This window comes from Acanthisitta chloris, unplaced genomic scaffold (assembly GCF_000695815.1).
Source record: "Acanthisitta chloris isolate BGI_N310 unplaced genomic scaffold, ASM69581v1 scaffold26329, whole genome shotgun sequence".
Taxonomy (NCBI): Eukaryota; Metazoa; Chordata; class Aves; order Passeriformes; family Acanthisittidae; genus Acanthisitta; species Acanthisitta chloris.
This window is the reverse complement of record NW_008690197.1, coordinates 1,612-20,128: the sequence shown is the minus strand read 5'-3', so window position 1 is coordinate 20,128 and position 18,517 is coordinate 1,612. Positions and strand designations below refer to the sequence as shown.

The window sequence follows — 18,517 nt, the reverse complement described above, 5'->3', positions numbered from 1 at the left end:
TGTTCTATGATTCTATTATCATCACCACCCATCATATTGTTATCAAATTTTAAATATCTCTTATTTGGCCTTTTAAGTGAGTAGAAAAAGTAGTAGATAACATAAAAACTCAGATTTACTCCCAATATCTTGCAGATAGTGTGATGCTACATTTTTCCTCAGTGCACTAAGAAGAAAGTGAAATATGTACTCTAGCATTAAAAAATATATCCAGTCACTTAAACAGCAGTTTGCATTGAATAATCAGGTCTCTTGTGGTCCTATTTCATGGACCATGTGTCTTACTGATGGAGCCAGGGTCTTCTTGCTGGTGCCAAGCAAAAGGCCAAGAAACAACTGGCAGAAACTGATGCTCAGGAATTTCCACCTGAATATGAGGAAGAAGTTTCCTGTGCGAGTCACTGCACACAGGAACAGATCCCAGAGAGGTCGTGGATTCTCCCTCACTGGAGATATTCAAGAACTGTCTGGATGCAATCCTGAGCCATGTGCTCTAGGATGACTCTGCTTAAGCAGGGAGATTGGACCAGATGACCCACTGTGCTCCCTTCCCACCTGACAGATTCTGTGGTTCTGTGGGTTGTGTTAGGGGTTGCCAAATGTGGCAGCGCAGTGGAGGTGAGGCTGCCACAGCCTCGTGCTCCAGGTGGCCCCAGCAGCAAGGCTGAGAGTGCATTGCATTGCCAGCAGGCAGACATGCACACACTGTGTGGCATGTGTTCATGGATGTGTGGAAAACCACATGGAGCAACATGGGCAGGGATGCTCAACACTCACACAGGCACAAACAGCACCAGAGGTCTCTTTGTTCCCGTCTCTAGCTGATCAGGATGAAAATCTTTTTGTGGAAAATACATATATTCATAGACACATCCCTACCTACCTATCCTATATGTGGATCTCTCCAGTAGCAACCTTAGACAGGACTCCTGTGGTACCAGGAGGGGCTGGGACAAGGGGCTCTGTTGGCCCTGTGGGGCTGCTGTGACTCCCCCCAGCCTTGGGCCTCCTTCTCCTGTCAAAGTGCACAGGGATCAACCTTTTGTCACCATGACCTGACGGGTTGCACACCATTCTAAGTATCAGAATTTAAGGTTTGAACTTTGTTGTGGGTGGCAGTGACTAGAGAGCAGAATTGAAAACCTATGGACATTTTTGCTCTAACAATTGAAAAATACAAAGAGCCTAGGGAATTGAAAATCAAAATAAAAAAGGTTAGATTAAATATAGCTGTGAATGAAGACAGACGTCCTCTGAAAATCCATAATATTGAATATATTTCTGGGGTAGCTGGAGAACCAACTAGGAAAAAAGGGCCTGTGTGAACCAGGAATAGTCTGTGCTTGTCATAGAGCTTGTCAGAACAAATTCACGGCTCCTTTTTCAGGGCTGTGAACTGTGACAATGCTTCTTGCAAATAAGGAAGTTGAAAAGATAGTGCAGAAATGGAAACCTGAGTATCTTTCATATCATACTAATATAACTTTTGATGGAATAAAAGGACAAGGATCTCATTAAGTAACAGAAGCCTATGTTTACTGGCACATGCAGGACAAATATGTGGATTTATTCCTCTTGGAAAAATATTTCAACCCTGTGAGCTTAACATAATTGTAAACATAACATTTAACAATAGAATCATAGAATCATCAAGGTTGGAGGAGACCTCTAAGATCATCAAGTCCAACCATTAACCTGCCACTCTGCTGTAACCCCTAAACCCTATCTTCCAGCATCAGATCCAGATGCCTCTTAAACACTTCCAGAGATGGTGACTCCACCACCTCCCTGGGCAACCTGTTCCAGTGCCTGACTATCCTAACAGGGAAAACATTTTTCCTAAAATCTAATCTGAATTTCCACCAATTATTAAATTATAACAATCTATTTTTTTTTATCAGTGTGATTTTTTTGTGGTTTCATTTCTGACAGATTTAGAGAATTCTCAGTTTCTGTGAAATTTACAAATGGACATCGTATGGCACTATGTGAGAGATGGTCATTCACTGTCAGAATTAAAACTGACAGTCCAAATAATAAAAAGTAGCAATAAAAAGTCCAAATACCTGTACATCTTCAATGTGACTACAATACTAACCAAAGGAAGGGGAATTGCAGTTGTATGGATTCTCCTAAAATTTGAGGCACTTGTCTTATTCAGAGTCATCTTTCTATACTATGCCTTGCTTTGTGCGGGATATAAGCAAGCATGATTAACTAAATTTGGGCACTTCACAGGAATAAGGCAATGATGCAAACTTTTCCATCTCAAACCAACCAGCCCCATTTTCTTCTTTTCCTCATTTTGTTCAGTCTTCAACGAATTTGTGACTCCTGTGTGTCTGTATCAAGAAGAGATTTGTCATGAAAGAACACATTCTGTTACTGGCAACCTGTTTTGATAGCCAGGAACAAACACACATCTGCCTCTAGTCACCTGCAGAACCTGCAGAGATGCAGGCAACATCACTTATCTTGTTTAGGTGTGGCATCCCATTAACTGAAGACAAGCAGGATTTGTGTCCCTTGGCTAAATTCTGCATGTATGCTGATCCTCTGCATTGCACACCACACCTTTTGAAAGTAAAATAAATATGTAGAAAAAGAGAAATATGTGAAATTGCTATAGATTCTTTTCCAAGAAAGTTCAGACAATGTCCAAAAATGGAGACCACTAAAAGAGGGTTTTTTTTAATATGAAGAAAATGAGATGTGGCTTTTTGATTCTTGTTTTCTTAAGGAGTGGTAATTACTAAATTTGTTATTCTGATAAACTTACATGACAAACAGTGATTTTTGTTTATTTAAAAGACAGAGCCATGAAGAACCTGTTGAAATGCAGGTTTTTATTTATGCTGGTCTAAATGCCAAACCAAAGAACCCCGTGAGAAAAGCTAAACCACATCACATAAGCTGCCAGGCATGGTTGGGAGAGGTTTGACAAACAGTCATTATTAGCTGCACTCAGCAGCCTCACAGGAGTCAGGCACAAGTGAGAGGCTGCCATGAGCTGACCGAGGTGAAGATCAATGACACCAGCACTTATCAGACTTATTTTCTGTCGTGGTTCACTGTGCTAGTCAAAGATTAGCTTGTCCAAGGTTGGTTATGAAACTGTTGACTTTTTCAGCCATCCAATGTATTTTGAATAAAAGCAAAATAGCAGTTAGAGTTCTGAACTGCAGAGACCTCTCTCGATATTTGTGTTCTGGACTTCTCTGCTTTTCTGCCTATGCATTTCCTCTATGGCCATGAGAGTAACACCTTTGAGCATGTAAAGAACACTGTGACCACCACATTCTTGTGCCTCCTTCGTGTATTGCAATTAGTGTAGGTATTTCAACTGGGACACCTGTGCAAGATCAGCTTGTTGGGGGAACAGTGTATTTCCATTGTGAAGTTAGTGAATCCTGTGGACTTAGCTATAAAGTTGCTATGAAGGGAATGAGCATTTCATGGGCAGCTTGACTTTTCTAGGATAACCTCATCAATTCTAGGAGCTTAGACTTACATTTTGCAAGAAGCCTTTTTCTGCCACTGAAATTTTTGACGTAGTGCAATGCGTCTGCCCAGTTCATGAAGTGTATTTCCATTGTGAAGTTAGTGAATCCTGTGGACTTAGCTATAAAGTTGCTATGAAGGGAATGAGCATTTCATGGGCAGCTTGACTTTTCTAGGATAACCTCATCAATTCTAGGAGCTTAGACTTACATTTTGCAAGAAGCCTTTTTCTGCCACTGAAATTTTTGACGTAGTGCAATGCGTCTGCCCAGTTCATGAAGTAATTAATACGTTTCTGTTATTTTTTCATGACTTGTCCGTCCGCAGATGGATCCTATTTCACCAGCCAATTGTCAGTAACTCTCTGTTTAAAATCATCATTGTGTCATTTAACATTCCCTGTCCTATATTTTTAGTGTTGCCTTTTTGTGTACAGCTGGTGTTTAGCTAGGAGCCTTCTGAGCAGTTACCTGCTTCATAGAACACTCCATCTCCTCGATGTTTTAAGATTACTTTACATGTTCAACCAGATTCGTAGATAATGAAGGGGTATTCTAGATTTTTTCCAGACTCGAGGAATGCTACCGATTGATCATCCAGCTGATGATTCCAGAAAATGACTTCTGAGACTCCAAGGTCCAGAACGTTGGTGGAGCTCTTATGTTTACTGTCTAAATCTCCACCAGAGGGCAGTGCATCCCCTAATGTTCCTGAGTATTTGCTCAGCACCTTCAGCTTTCAAGTAGCTCTAAAAACCTCTAACTCTTAAGAACCACAGACTGCACACCACAAACGCTCAAATTCCTAGTTTTAAATATAAGGATTACATAACAGAACTGGGTATTGCTGCATGTATGTACATTTAGAGACAATCAGAGCTGACGTTATTGTCGATAGGTCTAGCAATATCTTGAAAGAGATGTATTGAGACTGAAGCTATAAACAAACACCATAAGAAAACTAATAGGTGCTAAGAAATGTTTTCCACAGGGCTTAAGACCCCTCCAGGAAATTTTCATGGTTGTAAGAACAGGAATAATTCTACCCTGTGACCCAAATACCTTTACTGAATATGGAAATAAAAACTTAAATACTGTTAGATTAAATGCTTTATTTTTGTCTTCTATCTTCTCACTCTGATCAAATTTATCAATTGAACAAAAATTTTATGCTGTATTTTAACTTATTTTTGCAGAGGTTGAAATATTTAGTTTTAGCAGCAATATGTAGGAACACTTGCCTCATTAAAAAAGCTCAAACATATGGACATTTTATGTGTAAGTGTACAGAGTAGTTTGCATTACTCATCAAAATGGGGTGAGATATTGATGCATTTTGCATATACAATGCAAGGTGAAATAGGGAAAGGAAAACATGTCAGCCTGTTGACAACAATGAGAAACTGGGGAAACCAAACCATTGGTGTTGCAGTGCTGAAACTTTTTGAGGGAGAGAAAATCATTGCACGCCATAGAGTGTTTCTAATTGAGAAGGTGGACAGACTCTTCATAGAGGTAAATGATGGAAAGAAGCTTCCAGTCATTTAACTTATATATTTCCCTTTATTTTCTGAAGCCATATGAGTCTGAGGAGGTGACAAAAACCTGCAGCCTATATTAAGTGTTTGCTGAGGTCTCCAGGAATATTATTTCCTAGGTCATGAGTCTACATCAGATAAACATACTGCCATTACAGGCATGAAAATGGCAAAATCCAAGACAGCTGTCAGGAAGAAGGTGGTAACAGTCCTGGGATACCAACATTGCTTTTGTAGGGTGTGTCCATGGTAACACAGAGATCTACCAAATCTAGATGTCTGAATGCAGCCAATAACCAGGGCAGATATCATGTAGCTTTAGGAAACAGAGGAGGTTGTCAATGTGAATGCTGCCAAGCAATAAGATGCTTAGGACAACACTTGATACCTACTTTTGATCAGATAAGTTGCACCTTTTGTGCCTGGCAAGCCCACATTTCCAGAGATCTGAGTCCCTCTGTGAGATGTTTGCTCTGTATCTAGGTAGTGGTTTATTTGTCTGTTAATCACATTCCTTTCCTTACAGCAGAGATCTGGAGATTTACTGCTGCTTCCAGCTTTTACACTGAAAAGGCTCCATGTTTCTCAAACGAAACTGGCTGTTTATGAAGAAAACTATTTACAGACATTCTCTAACTGCAGATGGCCTATTGCAGAGACTAACTTTCTGGGCCTCTTTTCAGGCCATCATTTAGAGTATTCATCTGCCCAGCAGCCACAGAAGTTAATTCTTCAACCCCTCCCCCATCTCTAGCGTGAATCAGTTTATACCTCCCTTAAGTCTGTTGTCCCTTCTCCTTTGACAAAGCTGCTCAGGTATACAGCAGAGGAGCAAACCCTTTACATTTCTGCAGGTTTAAGGCACTCAACCATACACTTCTCCATTTTCCTGGTACTTCACCATATCTAAAAACAGCAGTTAAGGTTGTGGAACATACTGGGGTAAGCATCAAAGGACAATTAGCCTTGGTGGCTCCCAGCAGGACAACATGTGCACATTACTTTCTGCATCTGAGCAATTGTGGTGTGCCAGAGCCCATCATGTGGGCAGAAACTGGGGAAAGAGAACCATCAGTGTCCATGTGCTGAAAGCTTCTGGAGTAGGAAAAGAAAATGACTGCAGGACATCATCATGAGCTAAGACAGTCAAGAAGGGAGTTGAGGTATTTATTTATGCTAAAAGCTAGAAAGGTATTCTGTCTGGCAGCTCTGAGCTTCTTGTTTTATTATTATAAGAGGCCTGAGAGTCTCCTCATTTGATACCACGTTCCAGCTGTTTAGACTTTGTGGAGAAATACTAGAAGGCTTGCAACCAAGTCATGAAAGGCCAGGACTTCAGTAGCAGCCCAGGCTTCAGACAGGCGGTTGTTTTTTGTTGCCAGATGAAAAAGCAAGCTTGATAAAAGATATTTCAACTAAGCATTATGCTGTACATTATTATACACTCCTTAGTTAGACTTTATAGGTTTGACAAGAGAACACTTACTTGCAAAAACTTAATCCAGAATGAAATTAATCCAAATATATCAAGATGAATAGTATGATTGAAATTTTGCTCTCAATAACTCCTTTTAAGACTATGAACTGCAGCATAAATAAGGAAAGACAGCACATTTATTCCTATAATAGGTTCCTGGTTTTTTCAGGATAGATTTAATTACTAAGTACAATAACCAAGTCTTATATCCTAATCATTCTTGTGAGAATCATTTTATATTAGACTTTTCATTTGGGGCACTCAAAAGAACTGTGGCTTTAGATGCATCTAAAAATTTTGCCAATAAAACTGATGCTCTTAATGGACTTTGCCAGGACAGGATACTGTCAGAGTATCTTAAATTAACTTTTCCAGAGGAATTTGTCAGGTCATTGGAAAAGACCTTGTTACATTCTTTTTCATCAAAGGCACACTGGAGTGTATTTGTAAATGTATTTGTGACAATTCAGGCCAGGGAATCACACTCTTCAGTCATGCCACTGTGAACTTTTAAGAGTAGGCTAGGCTGCTGCCTGAGGAGTTGAAAAACACCCAGCAACAGTGAATCACCCTGCCCCAAGAGGACAAGGAGGTCTGCTGCTAGTCAGCTCCAAGAGCAGCAGCTTTTGAGAGAGATGGGTGATGGAACAAATGAGACCAGAGGTGAGAAAATATGTCAGAAACCGAATTAAAACTGTGTTTTGAAGCAAAATGGGTTAATTGTTCCCAAGAGCCAGAGGGTTTTATTGAAGGGTGATATACAAGTTCATCTTTACCTGAGTGTGAGAGACTCCTTGATCAGGGGGTTGGACAAGGTGACCTCCATAGGTCTCTTCCAACCTGTGATTCTGTGACTTGTCAACAGGGCTAAGTGACAGAGGGTCAAGCTTATGCCTCAGGCACCCCTTGACTCTGGGACAGCCTTCCAGGATGGTAGCAGGCAAAGCTCCCTGCTGAATCCCCACTGGCAGCACCCCAGCAGGCAGGCTGGAAGAGGCCAAGCCCCAAGGTGGTCTGGAAAGCCTTACCTGGGAGCATGAGGCTGACCAGAGTGGAGCCAAGGGGCTGTCTTGCTAACAGTTGTCCTGCCTCAAGGACTGTCATTTCAAGAGAAGGAAGAACAGGGCAATCACATAATATCACTTCCCCTTAGTACTCCTCCAGTCTCTGACCATTTTAATCCTTGGGGTTTTCCTGAGTCTGTTGTGGTTTGCCTGTTAAGGAACCTACAATGGATTTCTATTTTGTGGTTTTTTTCCATTCCCTCTGAACCAGTGTACTATGTGCACCCACAATATCCTTGGAAAAGTGTTTCCTAATTATACTTTGTATTATAAGAAAGATACTAACTTTTCCTGGGTTTGAGCCTGCATCTCATTAGCTTAATATGTTATTCCCCAGTTATTGCTTGGGCGAAGGCAGTGAAACTTGTTCCAATCAGCTTCATTGAAGATTTTGTAATCTCTTTCCTACCTACCTTATGTTGTCTCTTTTCAGACACGAATGGTCCTATACTATTTAACTTGTAAGATTTCAAATTAATTTCTTGGATCATCCCACGTGCCCTTCTCTTGTTCTTTTCCAGTTCTTGTAGATCCGATCTGTGATGATAAGGCCAGAAGTGCACAAAGTAAACAAGGTATGGGTGAACCATGGATTTGCTACAATGCTGAGCTTATGCATGGAATTAGGTATTATGATTCATAGTGGTCACTGATGAGCAACATAATTTTGTACATAAAACTCTGTCTGGATTTCCCCATGTGCATCACTTCACACTTGCCAACACTGAATTTCACAAGCAAATATTTGTGCTATCCTGCCCACCTTTGGGCTATAGGAGGAGCAGCTGATGTCCCTTGGTCTGTTCAGCCTGGAGAAGAGGAGACTAAGGAGTGACTTTATAGCAGTCTACAGCTTCCTCATGAGGGGAAGTGGAGGAACAGGCACTGATCTCTTCTCTCTAATGGCCAATGACAGGACCCAAGGGAATGGCATAAAGCTGCAGCAGAGGAGATTTAGGTTAGACATTAGCAAAACGTTCTTCACCCAGAGGGTAGTTGGGCACTGGAACAGGCTCCTCAGGAAGTGGGCACAGCACCAAGTTGCCCAGATTGATATCTTGGAGTGAGGGTCTTGATAATGTCAGGGTGATAATCAGGCAGATGTTACTTTATTGTGCTATCTTCAGGAAGTCATCAAGCTATGAATGCAGAGTCATGGCCAAGGAGTAGAAACAGGTGAAACAGTGGCAGTCACAAAATGGTGTTGGGAGTCATACTGGAAGAATCCAACAGATAGTTGATACAAAGAAAAAAAAGTCTGTACTTGATAGGCTATTTTTCTCTAGAGAAGGTGCCAAGATCAGGTTTCATATACCACCCTGAAATTTTTAAATTCCATAGGATCCCCTGACATTTAGGGCAATTTCTGAGGCCTGAAAAAATCACAGGATCATAGAAAGCTTTGGGTTGGAAGGGACATTAAAGATGGTCTAGTTCCAACCCTCTTGCCATGGACAGGGACACCTGCCACTAAACCAGGTTGCTCAGAGCCCCATCCAATGTGGCCTTGAACACTGCCAGGGATGAGGCATCCACATCTTCTCTGGGCAGCCTGTTCCGGTGCCTCACCGCCCTCACAGTAAATATCCTTCTTGATATCTGATCTAAACCTACTCTCTTTCAGTTCAACACCACTATCCCTTGTCCTGTCAGTACATGGCTGGAGGATGTTTGGCTGTCAGGCTTTGATAATCGTTTTCCTTAGCACTCAGTATCCAGTATTACAAAGCTATGCCCTAGAGAGAAGGCATATGAGGAGCTGCTGAGGTCATTTGGCTCGTTCAGCCTAGAGAAGAGGAGATGAAGGGAAGAACTCGTAGCAGTCTACAACTTCCTCATGAAGGGAAGTGGAAAGGGCAGGCACTGATCTCTTCTCTCTGATGACCAGTGACAGGACCCAAGGGAACAGCATGAAGATATGTCAGAGTAGATTTAGGTTAGATATTAGGAAAAGATTCTTCACCCAGAGGGTGATTGGGCACTGGAACAGGCTTCCCAGGGAAATTGTCAGAGCACCAAGCCTGATAGAGTTCAAGAAGCAGTTGGAGAAAGCTCTCAAGGCACATGGTGCAATTCTTGGGGCTGTTCTGTGCAGGGCCAGGAGTTAGACTTAATGATCCTTGTGGGTCCCTTCCAACTCAATATATTTCATGATTCTGTGACTACCAACCCTGACTGTTCTTGTCCAGTTTCCCCCAGTGCACTGCTCCAGGCTGGGGGTGGGACAGTGTCTGACTGCCAGGCCCTGTCAGAAATGCATTGAAATTTAAAAATATATGTATTTGGTATATATGTATATTGGGCAAGGAGAAGGATTCAAGTATTGCTGCTTTTAAAATTCGTGTGAAGGAGCTATGACAATGCCAACTTCTAAGATATATATGTGTATTAAAAACCCCAAACAGCTATGCAAAGAAAAAAAACCCAAACAATGTTCAAAATGCATGGGAAAAATAAGAGATTAAAAATTATATGGAAATCCAAAAAAGCCCACAATCACAATGGATTAATTTTATTTCACAACTGGGCTTCCCTGTCATCTTCTGTGTTTGGAATTTTCTCACACATGGCACATAAAAGCAAGGAAAATAATCTTAAATTGTGTCCCTTTTATTTTATTATTATTATTATAATATATACAAAAATGTTCAAGCATATTCATAGATTAAATTTCTAGACAATAATAAAAAAACCCCAACAAGACAATACAAAAACTCCGAACCCCAAAACAAACAGAAGCCTTTACATTCTTGTCTTCTCAGAAAAATTACATTAATTCAGTAAAATTCTCAGTGAAATTACATTAACTACAGATACAAACAAGTAAGCATTGTTTCCAGGGCCTTCATTCCCCAAAACGAAGACGATATATAGACATGTAGACATGAACTTTTCAATAACCTCACAAATTACAATCTACATTTATATATATATATGGATGTAAACTCACACCTATTGACCAAGGATGGTAGAAGACATTATTCTGATGATGCCCCAGAAGAACATGTTTCCAGAATCAAAGAACAGTATGTTGGGCCACTTTTAAAAAGAATTTATTCTCTTCCTTTCTAATAAAAACCCTCCAAGACTTCACAGTGTGCACCATCAGACTCAGACAATTGCTGCCGTTGGGTTCATTCTTATACTCCGTTTTCAAGGAACAGTCCCATTGACCCAAATGGGAATTTTGCCTAATCTGAGCTAACTAGAGGCTAGTTATTGAAATGGCATGAAGAAATACCTGAATGAGGCCTCCTTTTTGCTTCTTTTTAGACATTATCAGAGGAGAGGTGAATAAAAGGCTATGAAGAGCTGCATGAGGCTGGAGAGAAGAACGTTTTCAGTCAGTTGTATCTTTTCTCTCTTGCAAATGGAGCAATTCCGTATTGTTCAAAATAAAACAATTGGTGTCCAAAGTGAAGGGTTGCTGCCCTTTAGACTTGATTTGATGTCAGTTACAGTTCAGGCACATTGCAGCACATTTTAGGAGGGACTAGAGGCACTCAAGAACCAGATTCAAGATAAAACAGTGAAAGTTTGCATTAGAGGTAGGAGAAGAAGTGGTTTGCATTGCAAAAATGCTTGCATGCTGAAAAAAAAAGGGAGAGATTTCAGTGTAACCTCCAAAAAGGTTTCTGCCACAGCACAAAGCACTTTAGGTAGTGAGAAAGCTAGAATTCTGTGACAGCAGATGGTGAAGGGTAGCTTCCAGGCAGATTGGTGGGCAGGTTAAGGCGAGTTATGTATCACTACAGTTGGCCTTGTAGGCAGAAAATGTGCAGATCAATTAACTCCAACACTGTGAAATGCCACAAAACATTGGCTATTCACATTGGCTTATGAATGGTAGTATTAGGTCCACTCACATTTATTCTGCTCCACAAACTGATGATACCTTAGCAGAGAGAGGGCATAAAAATATCTCAGTGCATTTTGTGGTTTTCCAGACTCTATCACAAAGAAAACCATTGTGACTAGTGATGGAAAATTGTGTTTTCATCATGTCATACTAAAAGAAAAAAATGACAGATTTTCAGGGCCTTGAGTGTTGTCTATTACTTAGGCACAGGAGCTCAAGAATCAGTATAGCTTGTGCTGTCTGAAGCCACTATCCATGATGCTGAAGATAGCCTCCTACTCAGCACTGGATGGAGCTGCAGCTTTGTCTCACTTGTGAGGGGAAACTAGTCTGGTGCTCTCAGGTGTTTTTTTGCTCTTCACTGTCAATCAGGTCCAAAGGTAGGTAAAAAGCTGTAAATACCACAGGAAATGGTCCCCAGTGCGTGTTCTGTACCTGTTATCTTTTCAAGCACACAGGCAGATGTTGAGATGTGAGAAGAATTAAACATGACACGGTATATGCAAACAAGCTGGAGAAAGATATTTCAGAGAAGGGTTCCAAACACAGGAGTTCACAATCCCATAACCTATTTCCAAGGTGTCTGGTAGAGCTCCCATTCTCAAGCCTTGCTTTCATTTTTCTCTTCTTCTTTCTGTTTGTCTGCCTAAAAGAAGTCCATTTCTGACATCTGGACATAAGGACAGGTTTTCATCTGGTTTCGGCTGGCAGAGAATCACTCTCCAGTGTGTGGCTGAATTCTCATTTATCCAGCTGAAAATGTGGTGAATAGTCCACATCATCTCTGTAAGGAAGATAAACTCACTGCCCATGCACTACATAAAGCTAAATTTTCTGTTGAGGGTGATGGTCCTTCTGCATATAGCCTAGAGTGAATTGTGAAAATGACCTGTTGATACCAACCCCATACATGCAGCACTGGTACTGTTAGGTTAATGTGAGAAAATCTGTTTTCTTAAATATACTGCTCCCCACAATCTTGAGAAATTAATAACTTCAAGAAATGAAAATATATACCTCTCAGCAGCTGAAATAGTCACAAACATTGTTAGCTTTGTTTTCATTGTATGAGATATTTTGCTGCATAAAATTGAAATAAATAACATGAGTCAAACTAACCTTTTCAAAGGTCAATGAGGTTTGGTTCTGATAAACAGTGGGGTGAGTGTTGTGGTGAATTCACAGTGGCTATGCATTATGCATTAATAGTAGAATTACATGCTAGTTGTATTCATTCTTATATAGAAATACAAGAAGAGAGAAAGCAATACATAAAAAACCCCCACAAATCCAAAACCTAGCATGTTGCTTAGAAAAATAACTCCCTTACCCCAGAACCAGCTTCAGTGTATGCGCTAATTCATGTACAGTAATATTTCACATTCACCAAGAATCACAAGTTTTTGGTTAAACACTGTCATAGAACCTGAAAGTAATTTTTGTTCTAAACTTTTCCCTTGGTTTTATGCAGCAGGACTATTTCCAGGCCAACCCCTAATTATCAATGTTTGGTTTGCTTCAGTGCCTTCTTGAATAAACTCAGTTCCTTCAACACTTCCATTTTTTACCGAAGAATATTGAAGTGGGATATGCAATATAAGCATGGCTTGAGTTCTGTCGCTGGAGCAAGGTATTTTGAGGGTAGCCATTCAAATGGAAATGTTTTCTGTGTCTGCTCATTAATCTCACTGGTGGCTTCAGGGATGTCTAAGGCTAAAAAATGCTTTCCTGCCCTTGCAAATAGGCTCTTGCTCCCTCTAACTCATCCATAGGTCCACTTGACATTGACCTGGCTGACATGGTCCTGCCAGAGAATAAACTTCCCCTTCTGTTTTCAAAGCTGTCACTGAGCAGTACATTAGGACGAAACACTTGCATGAATTTCTGGTAAAATTCTTTGGATGCAAAATAATAAATGAAGGGGTCTATGCAGTTGTTGAGGCAACTGAGGCACAAGGTGAGCTTGTAGGCAGGGTACAAACTCTTGCTATAAAATAGGCGGCTGATCATATGCCCTAATAGAATAAAGTTATTGGGGGCAAAGCAAGTGACGAATACCAGAAGGACAATCACTGCCAGGTATATGGATCTCGTCTTCTGCTTGTTAGCATATCTATTTGATGTCTGAATTAGCTTCCGAATGATGCCAATGTAGCATCCAACTGTTACAACAAAAGGGATTAGGAAGAGCACGACAAATAGGGTGAGGAGAAAGGCTACCCAGGCTGCAAAGTTGGGCAGCATATCCCATTTTAGGACATCAAAACAGGTTACAATCCCCAATTCTTTCACTTCATAGGTCAGATCTGTGCTTTCTAGTGGGTAGAAAGCTAGTAGCAAGAAAAACCACATCCCTAGGCAGGCAGCCAAGGCATATCTTTTTCTTCTCCACTTGACCAACTTCATGGGGTATACAACACCCAAGTATCGTTCGATGCTGATAAAGGTCATGGTCAGTATGGAAGAATACATGTTGGAGTAGAACATCACAGTCACAAGGCTGCAAAGTGTCTTGCCAAAGACCCAGTGATTGCTTTGGATGTGATAATAAATCTGAAAGGGAAAGCAGCTTGCCAGCATGAGATCCGTGATGCTTAGGTTGATCATGAAGATAACAGAAGGTGTTTTGGGTTTGATGTGCCAGCAGAGCACCCAAAGGGAGAACAAGTTGCCAGGGATGCTGATCAGAGCCACCATTGTATACACAACTGGGAGGGTGATAGAGATAGTTTTATTCTGGAGCATTGCCAGAGTCAAAACATCCAGTTGAGATGATCCGTTTTTAACCATTGTTCACAAGGGGGTTGTTGATCTCTGTAAGCCAGCTGGGTCATATCATGAACAATTGGCTTGAAAACCTAGAGGACAAATGTCAAGTTAAAAAACAGTATCTCACAACTGAAATTGATAACATAATTCTTCTATTCATCAACTCATAAAAATTCCTAAGTAGTTTGATGGATTTTTTCTGAATGTACTGAATCCATTAAAATTACCTTCTTAAAACTCTCCTCCCTCCTAATCATGGCAATATTTTACCAGTCTCTCTTTTTCCTATCTTTGAACAGCTTCTTTTTCCCTGCTGAATGGCTTTCTGATACTTAAAAGCATTGAATCATAGAAACATTGAGGCTGGAAAAGACCTCCAAGATGATCAACTCCAATATGGATCAAATACTACCATGTCTATTAAACCATAGCACTCAGTGCAGTGTCCATTCATTTTTTAAACACTTCCAGGAATGGTGACTTCCAAGGATGACAGAACCTGGCACTTCACAGAATATTCAGTCGGAAGGGACCCACAAGGATCCTTAAATCCAGCTCTTGACTCTGCACAGGATATTCCTAAGAATCACACCAAATACTTCTTGCACTCTGTCAGGCTTGGTGCTCTGACCTCTTCCCTGAGGAGCCTGTTTCAGCCCACCACCCACACTTCACCTTATTGAAACGCTGACCTCAGCCCATAAATCCCAGCTGTCCAGACCTCTCTGCAGTCTGAATGTTACCACACCTCTTGTGTTACTGTAATGTAAAGAAAATCACATATCACAAATTGAAACTAAATTGATATCTGCATGAGAACACTAGCCCATAGAATCTCCGTGAGCTAAGTCCATCCTGTCTACTCTAGATGTCATGACCTTGATCTTTGTAGTACACAGAATTTTCTGACTTTTTTTCCCCCACTAAAGATTCCAATTAAGTGCCGGATTTTTAATCTTTTTACTTTGTTTTTAACTTAGGAAAAGGAGAACATGCAGTCAATTATTCTTGGTGTATTTATAATACAAACAGAATATAAGGAAAAAACCCCATGAGAACCAGTGACTGATTGCACTTGTTTGGACTGGTTTACAGGCTGCAGGGACCAGGCTAAAGAAGTAACAAGTCCTCTTCTACTAAAAAGAAAAGCTAGTGAGTTTCAGTTCCTGCAAGATGTAGAGGTAGAAGTATAGGTGTAAATTTCCATTAAATCGATCACACTGGTTGTAAAGATGTTGAGTACATCCTGCATTTCTTTTTGTGTTAGGGCTAATCACAAACATATTTTCTCCTAAACTTGCTTTTTCTGAGAATACATCTTGATAAGAAGGAGATTAAAAATGCATGCGTAGATGCTGCACCACGCAAAACAGTGTCAGCATTCATGGTCTGGCTGAAGGCAAATTTTATGCATTTGTGGAACACTACCATCAGTAAAACGTGCTTGCTTAAACTGCTGAAACCACAATGTACCATTTCAATGTACTTCACCTCTCCCATTATTGCATCTATTTGGGTTTAGTTAACTCTGTTTACATTTTCTTCTTGTTTAGGGCAACTTTATGTCCTTCCCTCACTGCAGCCACAGTCTCTGTCTGTCTCTTGTGGTTGAATTTGAAAATGCCATCAATGCAGAGAGAAAGGAATCTCTCTTTAGAGGTTTAGAATTAGAGTCCCCTTACATTTTATAAGTTGTTTCCCTTGAATTTCAGGATTCCAGAACAGTTCAAATCAGTGGAGATCACATGGATTCTCTGCAAGAGCAACTTTGCTGCAGAATGATTTTAAAACATCAACTGTCAGCAAAGGTTTCAAATGCATAATCTGTAAAAATATAGTTCTGTTACACAAATATCCCTGTCAGAAAAACATGGTTTTACTTTTATTTTGGGGAGAGCTGTATTTAAACTACAACAGACAAATGGACATACAGGTGGACTGAAGCAAAACCCCAATAAGGATTCTTCAAGCAAAACAATCCAGTCTTATTGCAATTTACATCAGTCCTGAAGCTTCTGATCTAGAAAGAGAAATGTTAGGCCTCTCTGCTTGCCTCATTTCTGAAACATTTAGTGAACGGATGTATTTTAGTTTCGTATTAGGTACTAAGAGCACCTGCAGCCTCTAGAGTAACACTCATGAAATCCATGTAGGATTTTTTTTTTCTACTCTTTGTACTCACTGGCTCATGGCACTCTGCACAGAAAGCTCACTTGGAAATTCAGTAGAGTCAGGTTTTCATCTGAGCTGTAAGTAAAGGTGACAGCTGCTTAGTGCTTTTTTGACAGCAAGAGTGATTCCTTTCCCTTCAATTGGTGAAAGATGACAAATAAAACATTAAAGGGTGTACTGAAAATCAAATAGTGAAAAAATCACAAGACAAATGTGTTACTTCTTTGCTATGGAAGAGTAGCAATAGAGATGTGTCTGCTTTCTTTTTTGAGAACTACTAAATAAAACCAATATGTTTACTCTTTTACATCTCTTATCTTCCTGTTGTCAATGTTAAGTGCACCTGTGAAAAAGACTGAAAAGCCTGTGAGCCAAATGAAAACGAGAATTCCCAATTTATAAATAGTTTTGTGATTTCAGATGGAAAAATAGATCTCAAAATATATCATGCAGCAGGAAGCCTTTCAAAACCAATTCTGTTTCATAACTTTTGGTTCACTGCCTGTCAATGCACTATTGTATAGAAGGAAAAAAAGTCTTATTCCATAAATTCTTTGATATTTTTAAGATGAGACTAGATGTGACACTTAGTGCCATGGTCTAATAACCATGGTAGGGTTGAACTTGATGGTCTTGGAAGTCTTTTCCAACCTGTTTGTTCTATGATTCTATGATATAGTTACACTCTTGGAAAGACATACTTCTAACTTAAGAGTGTAAAATGACATTTTAGATTACAGGAGAAACAAACTGAAATGCAATTACCAACAGATTTAGAATGAGGCAAAGTGAAAGCATAGATTTTATTGCAAGCACTTAGAAAAATCATATTCATAGTTTTTAATCAATGCAAGTGTGGCTGAAGAATGTATCTTGTCCTTTCTCAAAAGACTGCTTTTTAGAATATTTTAATTGTATTTTACTTTTCATTTTACTCAGTTTAATACTATTACAGAGCAGTCACAAAAGCTAAAGGGTTAGTATAGCTTATGACAAGAAGGAGCCAGGATGGCAAGAAGCCAGAGACAAGTTATCTTGGGCTGTGGGAAAAGTGACAAGCACTTTGATATTTAAATAGAGTCAGGGGTTTTAATATGAGAAACAAGAAGAAAAAGTGCCCTTTTGTAGCACATCTCAATTATCGTTCCTAAAGCATCATTGGTGTGATTCAGAGAAAGACTTCTGCAAATGTTCAAGTTCTCCAAACTGAGGAATGTAAATGAGTGTATCTCTGTGTGTTTCTTAAACTGAGTATGGGCTTTACCGAAAGAGGCTGCAGGTTTTGTCTTGATAGTTCCTTCTCACCCTTGCAATAAACTTTCATGCAAATTTTAGCTTTCAGGGTTGCATCTCTACATCTCTAAAAGCCAAGAGTTTGGTTCACACAACCAAGATGTGAACCTAAGACTTCTAAGAAACATCTTTGTATTGGGGCTCCCATGATCTTTGTGCTGATTTTTTCCTGTTGTTTTGTTCTGATTACATTTATTGCAAAGATCCGGAACTGTTGCTGAGCATGGAGCTATGTTACCATAAAGGAATTATTTGATGCTAGACTTTAGCTTACCTTCTTTTAAGAATAAATACATTTGGGAATTGAGACTTCCACCCTCTGTGCACTTGTGTGTGCAAGTATTTCTGAGCAAACAAAACAAATATGAAAAGATCTAACTAGCTGCAAGTATTGCTGACCTTCTATGCCATTTAGAAAAATACAACTGCTTCTTATTTTTTATTTTTTCACCAAAGATTATTCAGATAAAGAATGTAAGAAAACCATACATATTCCTTCACTGCAAAAGGTATTTTTTACAATGAAGGGGTTATGTTTTAATCACTATATTAATCAAAATCTCTAGTGGGGACAGACTTCAGTATTTATCTTAGTACAACGAGTCAAAGTAAACCCTGTGGTGGTTATAGCTCTGACCTCAAATAGTTAGGGCAAAGTACAACAAGAGTGTCTTCTCTCCAGAAGTATTTCACATTAAGAGGTAAAAAACCCTCTATTTTTTCAGCAAGAAAATGGAGAAGCATTAGCAGCTTTCCTGTAGTGGAGGGGTACATGTCACCAGTGCTTGCCAGCAATCTAGCTGTATCAATCTGCTCAGAAATGAAGAAAAATAATGCTGTTATTT

At 39.9% G+C, this 18,517-nt stretch overlaps 1 protein-coding gene across 1 annotated transcript; it reads right to left on the bottom strand.

Annotated features, from left to right (window-relative positions):
• Positions 1–13,039: 13,039 nt before the first annotated feature.
• Positions 13,040–14,294, bottom strand: P2RY8 (purinergic receptor P2Y, G-protein coupled, 8). Its single transcript, XM_009081733.1, has one exon. The coding sequence runs from the start codon at positions 14,226–14,228 to the stop codon at positions 13,152–13,154; it is 1,077 nt and encodes a 358-aa protein (XP_009079981.1). The 5' UTR covers positions 14,229–14,294; the 3' UTR covers positions 13,040–13,151.
• Between the last annotated feature and the right edge of the window lie 4,223 nt (positions 14,295–18,517).